The following is a 6,977-nucleotide window of genomic DNA, read 5'->3' as shown; positions in this document are numbered from 1 at the left end:
TAGTGAACTGCGAGTGTGCCAGTATGGCTGGAGTGGAATGCACGCGAGGGGTGAGGACCCGAGAAGAGGGGGAGAGAGGCCATCTTTTAATCTGTCTGGGTCTCAGTTCTTGCAGCAGTAAAATGAAGATAACAGTACCACTGCGTAAGATAGTCATAAAGATTATAGCAATACATAAAAGCTGCTTAGAGGAGTGCCTAATCAACAATACGCCGCCACGTTGTGACCAGGAGCTCGCGGGATGTGTTGACCCAATCCGGTTCCCGGCGGCAGCATTCAGTTTCCGACCCAGCTGGTCTAGAGCCCCGGGTTAAAAGAGTTGAGGTAGCTGCCAGACGCCTCCGGCCGCTGCCAAGAGAGCGCCGAGTCCTGGAACCCAGCCTCGGCTGAAGGCTTCCAGCGCCCTTCCAGGAGCACCCGTCTTCCTCGTGCCTGTCTCCAGGGCTGAGTGGCCTCCTGGCTTTGCACACGGACGTCGTCAGGAAGTTTGAAAAGAAGGGGTAGGAGCAGCGTGGGGGTGGGGATCAAGTTGGAAACCCAGAGATTCTGGGAGTTCCAGAAGGTGTCTGCGCATTTTCCCCAGCTCCTCAGGCAGGTCAGCCACCGCGGGGGTGGATGGGTGGGGGGGTTTTTTTTTCCAGCTCCCAGTTCCAAGTTTAAAGACAGAAGGAAATTCTCCAAGGCTAACCCCAGCTTCATTTAACAGGGTTTTTGTGTATGTGTGTGTGTGGGGGGGGTTGCCGTTGATTTAAAAAATTTTTTTTTTTATTTAAATTTTATGTGTATTGACTGCATGTATGTGAGTGCACCCGTGTCGTGCAATGCTGCAGAGGTGTCACAAGAGGGCTTTGGATTCCCCTGGAACTGGAGTTAAGGATGGTTTGTAGCTGCCATGTGGGTGCTGTGAATCGAACCCGGGTCCTCTGCAAGAGCAGTCAGTGCTCTTAACCACTGAGCCATCTCTCCGGCCCTCGTTTTTTGTTTCTTTAAACAAGGTCTCACTATGTAGCACTGGCTGTCTGTAATTCCTTACATAGACTAGGCTGGCCTCAATCTCAAGGATATCCATCTGCTTCTGCCTTTCAGAGCTGGGATTAAAGGCATAACAGTTTTAAATTTTTAAAATATTTAGAAATCAGTACACACATTCTGAAAAATCTCCCCCACCATCTCCTGTCTGGTTAAAATAGTCTTCACACTGGTCTCTCTGTCTTTGGTCTGACCAAATTTCACCCTCCCTATCAGTACAGCCAGAGTGTTCTGAGGAGCAGACAGTTAAAACCGGCAATGAAGCCAGGTGTAGTGGCACATGCTTGTAATCCCAACACTCAAGAGGCAAAGGAAGGAAGGTTGGGGATGCTGAGGCAGGAGGATAAGGAAGTTCGAGGCCAATCTGTCTACATATCGAGATTATCTCTCAAAAAACCAATCAAGGAGCTGGGCTCAATACTTTGAGAGGCCTCCCAGAGGAAGGCAGAGCTCTGAGATCAAGACCATCCTGGTCTACTTAGAGAGTTCCAGGGGGGCTGGTACTACAGGGAGACCCTGTCTTAAAAAGACCAAAATCAATAACAAAACAACAAAACAAAACCTTTGGTGGTTCCTATCTCTTCCAGGGCTAATACAGACTTGATCTTCCTGGGCTGCTGGTTGTCCCATTCAACACCCTCCCTTCCTGATTCCTTGTAGCCATACCCTCAGATCATGCAGGTTGGTCTCTATCCCATCTCCCTTGCTTAGCCTGGTTCTATTCATTCTGCACCTGTACCCATTCCTGGAGCACCTGTGATGCCCCTCTCACACCAACTGTCCTCCTCCTTATAGTAGTTTGATTCACCCTGTTTCCCTCTGCAGCACAGAAAATTACCCAGTCATGGTAATTTGCAGGCAGATATAAACGATATCTAACACTTGTGTTAATTCCATACCTGGCACTGTTCTAGGCAGTTTGAATATATAAATCCATGTAACCTACAGAATTAGATTAATACATGATTATTTTACCAATACCAAAATTAAAGCACCGAGAAGGGAGCTGAGCTGGAGTCTGAACCAGACTAGTTTCCCATGAATGAGCTAGGGACTTGAAGTAGAACGCTCGGATCTCAGGATGGGGCAGGGTTGTTGTGTATACATCCAAGGGTTTTTCATGCTCTCAAGCATTTTGGTCCCAAGGAGCTCATTTTATACAGCAGAAACTAGAGACAGGCCACGCGGAATTTCAGGACCTCCGGAGGGAGTCAAACTGCTATCTGGAGGTCTTGAAGCAAAGGTGTAACAGGATGGGCTGGGATCCAGGTTACACGTCCTCTGGGTCAAACTACAACTCCCAGGAGGCACCGGGCACACACAGCCCGCGCGATGATTTTACTGCGGGAGAGGGCGCAGGCGGGCTCTGGGAGCCAGGCCTGTCGACAGTTTGGGCGGTTCCCCTCGGACCCCGGCCCAGGGCCTGGCCCCGCGGTAAGTGGAGTCAGCTGCGCAGACCCCAGTGCGGACGCTCTGCGGCTCACGTCCGCAGCCTTCGCCTCTGCGCGGGAGTGCGCATGGGCGGCGGCTGGCATCTACCATATGGGGGACCCAGGCCGGACTAAGTGTCTGGTCCGGGTGGAGGGGGACCTCAGATGGGCAACCCCGGGCTCCAGCAACCAGCTGCCTGCACGCTTCGTGTGCTGCATGGACGCAGGCCAGGTTCCAAGGGGTCTTCGCCCCATAGCACGGAGTAGGGGTCCGCTCCTCCCGCTGAACTGCAGCCCAGGCCCTGGGGAGCTGGGGAGAGGTTTTATGGCTAGATGGGCCTGAGGATTACCCCAACCCCGAGCCAGGTCACATACACAAACCGTCAGGTGGAGGTTCACGTTGAAGAGTAGGACCTCGGGAGAGTGGTTGTCCCGGCTCCTCCTGTGTGTGGGGGGAGGTGGTGGAGGTGAGAGCTGGGCAGGGACTGGCCAGGTCAGAGGATACTGGTGTGCACGTGGAGAGGTGGTGCAGGCCGTCGGGATTTGGATACTTACACCTGCTCTCCGCCGCTCCGATAGATGGGAGCTGCTCTCCCGGGGCTTAGCTTGTCAGCATCCTCAACGGACTCACACCCCTGAAATCCGAGCAAAGCCCTGCCCACCCACACTCTCCTTGCCCCGCTTTGGGGCCGCCTCTGCCTGTCCGGTCCTCAGCCATAGTGGCAGCCTCACCTGAAAAAGAAGCAGAACAATGATACTGGCTTTAATGATGGGCAGCAGCCCTCGGGGCGGACCTTCATTTCGGCCCCTCTTGGGGTCCTCACTGTCACTCCGGGCCCGCTCTACGTCAGCCACCGATATGCACCATGTGGAGCTGGCCAGAGAACGCTCCAAGACTGTCACCTCCTTTTACAACCAGTCAGCCATTGACGTGGCAGCAGAGAAGGTATGCTGCTGGGGTCAGAACCTGGAATGAGTCTTAAGGGAATGGGCTGAGCTAACGTGGTGTGGGTTGGGTGTTGGAGGTCAAGTGCTCAAGATTCATCTACCCTTTCAGCCCTCAGTCCGCCTCACTCCCACCATGATGCTCTATTCTGGCCGCTCACAGGATGGCAGCCACCTTCTGGTAAGGTTCTCGTCCCTTCTTTTCCCCTCTGCTCCAGAGGCTCTAGCTAGATCCTAAGGTCCATTCCTCTTACTGTTATAGAAAAGTGGCCGTTACTTGCAGCAAGAGTTGCCCGTGAGGATCGCTCACCGTATCAAAGGGTTCCGGAGCCTTCCTTTCATCATTGGCTGCAACCCCACCATACTGCACGTGGTAAGGTGGAAGGGGGCTTCAGTCAGTATGCACATTGCTCAAGAGGCAAGTGGGGAGCCCAGGCCCTGTGTGTCAGAGAGACTTGCCTACTGAAAGGTGTCAGGGCCAGATGGGACTAAGCCTTAGGCCTTCAGATGCCAAGACTACATATTAATAGGAGCTAGGAAGGTCTGTGGGGGTTGGACCTTGCAAACTGAGTTGGGTAGTAATCCCTATGAGTGGCTGTTTTCTACTCAGTGTCTGTGGCAACCCTGTGAATTCCCATACTTCTTCCATGCAGCACGAGCTATATATCCGGGCCTTCCAGAAGCTTACAGACTTCCCTCAGGTGAGACTGGGCTGAGCAGGGTGAGGGGCTGAGGTCAGGGTTGGACCACCTGTGCTGATTCTGTGACCTGCAGATAAAGGACCAAGCAGATGAGGCCCAATATTGTCAGCTGGTGCGACAGCTGCTAGATGATCACAAGGATGTGGTGACCCTCTTAGCTGAGGGCCTTCGTGAGAGCCGGAAGCACATAGAGGTCAGAGGCAATAAAGAATGGGCTTGACAAAGGAGGGCTGGAAAGGGACACATTTCTGAGGCCTCATTCTTCATAGGATGAAAAGCTTGTTCGCTACTTCTTGGACAAGACATTGACGTCGAGGCTTGGGATCCGAATGCTGGCTACTCACCACCTGGCGTTGCATGAGGACAAGGTGGAGCTCTGAGACCTGAGACTGACTTGAGAATGTTAAATGGGGAAAGGAGCCACAGGCCGCTTTGGGATGGAGCTGCTTTGGCATCCTAGAAGGTGCAAGTGTTGGGCCGCTAAGGTGGGGTGGAGGTGTTGCTAGTCTTGACCTTCTTTTTCCTGCCAGCCTGACTTTGTTGGCATCATCTGCACTCGTCTCTCACCAAAGAAGATTATTGAAAAGTGGGTGGATTTTGCCAGGTGAGGCTAGAATGGTGCGGGGGGGGGCAGGGGGGCATAGTGTATGTCTCGGGCAGAGAAGGTGTCCTTCTGTCTGTGTCCTTGCCTGGGGCATGGTCTAGAGCAGGGGTTCTTTGTTTGTTTGTTTGTTTTGATTTGCTTCTTAAAAAAATTTATTATATTTTCATGTGGGGGGGTGAGTATATGCCATCAAATGCCTGTGGAGGTCAGAAGACAACTTGTGGGAGTCAGTTCTCTACCATTTGGGATCTTAGGATCAAACTCAGGTCATCAGACTTGGTGACAAGTGCCTTTACCCACTAAGCCGTTTTGACCGCCCTTGATTTTTTGTTTTGTTTTTTGAGACATCTCAGTCTGTAGCCTAGGCTGGTCTAGGACTTTCAATTCTCCTGCCTCAACTTTCTAAGGCTGGGATTACAGATGTGCCATCATGCCCAGTTTAGGGCACCGTTTCTCTACATAGGCACTACTGACATGTTAAGCTAGACAATTATTTCTAGTGGAGAGCTGTCCTGTGCATATGAGGCTGTTTAGTATGACTCTTGACTTTTTTCTTTTTTTTTTGGTCTTTTTGAGACAGGGTCTCCCTATAGCTCCAGCTGTCCTGGAACTTACTATGTAGACCAGGCTGGCCTTGAACTCACAGAGATCCACCTGCCTCTGCCTCCTGAGTGCCGGGATAAAAGGTGTGCACCACCATGCCTGGTGACTCTTGACTTCTATTAACTTGATGCCAGAAATGCCCCCCTCCCCAATGTGACAAGTAAAACTGTATTCAGTCATTGCCAAATGCCCCCTAGGGGAGCAGAATCACCTCCAGTTGAAAACCATGACTCTAGGGGCACCTATCTGAACCTTTCTATCTGCAGACGCCTGTGTGAGCACAAGTATGGCAATGCCCCCCGAGTCCGCATCAATGGACATGTAGCTGCCCGATTCCCCTTCATCCCTATGCCATTGGACTATATCCTGCCTGAGCTGCTCAAGAATGCCATGAGGTGGGCAGGTTGGTTGTGTTGGGTGGGGTAAGACAGAAACTGGGGTGCTATCACCTACCAGTCTTTCTCTCCTGAATAGAGCTACGATGGAGAGTCACCTAGACACTCCCTACAATGTTCCAGATGTGGTCATCACCATCGCCAATAATGATATTGACCTCATCATCAGGTTTGCCCAAATGGACTTGGGCTAGGGTGGATGGGGGTTCTGGGCACTATTTCTGATTTGCTGTAGGTCCTCTAGTACCTACCCTACTCTGAATCTTGGACCCTGGTCAGTAAAGATATTCTCCAATCCTGAGATTGCCAGGAGCTGGATATTAATGGATCTGGGATCAGCTGAGGGGCCTGGAGTTGGGAAACCAGTCTTGATGTCAATAAATGTCAAATCCTGTGAGAAAGCATAATCAGTCTGTGGCCCAGTGGAGGTGAGGATGGAGAAAGGTAGCTTAAACAGATAGGCCTAAGAATATAGGTAGGCCACATTCTACCTTTGGATGGAAAAGGAAGTCAGTCTGCATGGGAGGCAGTGAGGCCTCATCAGATCTGACCAAGCTCATATTGTCACATCCTGTCAGGATTTCAGACCGGGGTGGAGGAATTGCTCACAAAGACCTGGATCGGGTCATGGACTACCACTTCACCACAGCTGAGGCCAGTACCCAGGACCCCCGAATCAGCCCCCTCTTCGGCCACCTGGATATGCATTCTGGCGGCCAGTCAGGACCTATGCATGGGTGAGGCCCCACCTAGCCATGATGGGGGAGGGAGGTAGGCCAGGACACTCAAGCCTCTGAAGTACCCTATCCTGTCCTCCTGCCTGCTCCCAGCTTTGGCTTCGGATTGCCCACGTCTCGGGCCTATGCGGAATATCTCGGTGGCTCCCTGCAGCTGCAGTCCCTGCAGGGTATTGGCACAGACGTCTACCTACGGCTCCGCCACATTGATGGTCGGGAGGAAAGCTTCCGAATCTGACTGCAGATTTTGGCCTGCTTGCCTGCCACACTCCCTATAGGACCTTCTGTGCCTGGCAGGGTGCCACTCTGCTCCACACACTTCTGTGGCCCCAGACAGGACTCACATGGAACTGGGGAACACTCCTCCTCAGCAGGGCCCACTGCTTCCTTACCTCCTGGCCTTGGAGAAAAGTAGGAGCCCCTTAGGCCTTTAGCACAGCTCTGTTCTCACTCTTGGGGAACCCCTAGTTTGACCTGCTGTTTGTTATTAAAGTTTGCATTTGGAATGCCCTCTTGGGCTTTTTATGTTGAAA

At 52.2% G+C, this 6,977-nt stretch overlaps 1 protein-coding gene across 4 annotated transcripts; it reads left to right on the top strand.

The window, feature by feature from the left end:
* Positions 1-408: 408 nt before the first annotated feature.
* Bckdk (branched chain keto acid dehydrogenase kinase) lies at positions 409-6,977 on the top strand. 4 transcript variants are annotated; one of them, XM_017795824.2, is made up of 13 exons: positions 409-500; positions 1,617-1,710; positions 3,039-3,405; positions 3,517-3,585; positions 3,667-3,777; positions 4,058-4,105; positions 4,179-4,298; positions 4,375-4,473; positions 4,636-4,709; positions 5,579-5,707; positions 5,787-5,876; positions 6,286-6,444; positions 6,538-6,977. In XM_017795824.2, the coding sequence occupies exons 3-13, from the start codon at positions 3,211-3,213 to the stop codon at positions 6,680-6,682; spliced, it is 1,239 nt and encodes a 412-aa protein (XP_017651313.1). In that variant the 5' UTR covers positions 409-500; positions 1,617-1,710; positions 3,039-3,210; the 3' UTR covers positions 6,683-6,977. The 4 variants fall into 4 exon arrangements, with proteins under 4 accessions (XP_017651313.1, XP_017651312.1, XP_008822024.1 ...); XM_017795823.2 differs by having other exon boundaries at positions 456-595; XM_008823802.2 differs by lacking the exons at positions 409-500; positions 1,617-1,710 and adding an exon at positions 2,322-2,463.

This window comes from Nannospalax galili, unplaced genomic scaffold (genome assembly GCF_000622305.1).
Source record: "Nannospalax galili isolate Female #2095 unplaced genomic scaffold, S.galili_v1.0 scaffold788, whole genome shotgun sequence".
Taxonomy (NCBI): domain Eukaryota; kingdom Metazoa; phylum Chordata; class Mammalia; order Rodentia; family Spalacidae; genus Nannospalax; species Nannospalax galili.
The sequence above is the reverse complement of the archived record's forward strand: the minus strand, read 5'-3'. Positions and strand labels throughout refer to the sequence as shown.

Bases quoted from the DNA above. Each gene is read 5' to 3' on its own strand.
- Bckdk (XM_017795824.2), top strand. From the start codon at position 3,211: ATGATACTGGCTTTAATGATGGGCAGCAGCCCTCGGGGCGGACCTTCA. The intron at 4,710-5,578 runs GTGAGGCTAGAA...TTCTATCTGCAG, and splicing joins AAGTGGGTGGATTTTGCCAG to ACGCCTGTGTGAGCACAAGT. The intron at 5,708-5,786 runs GTGGGCAGGTTG...TCTCCTGAATAG, and splicing joins CTGCTCAAGAATGCCATGAG to AGCTACGATGGAGAGTCACC.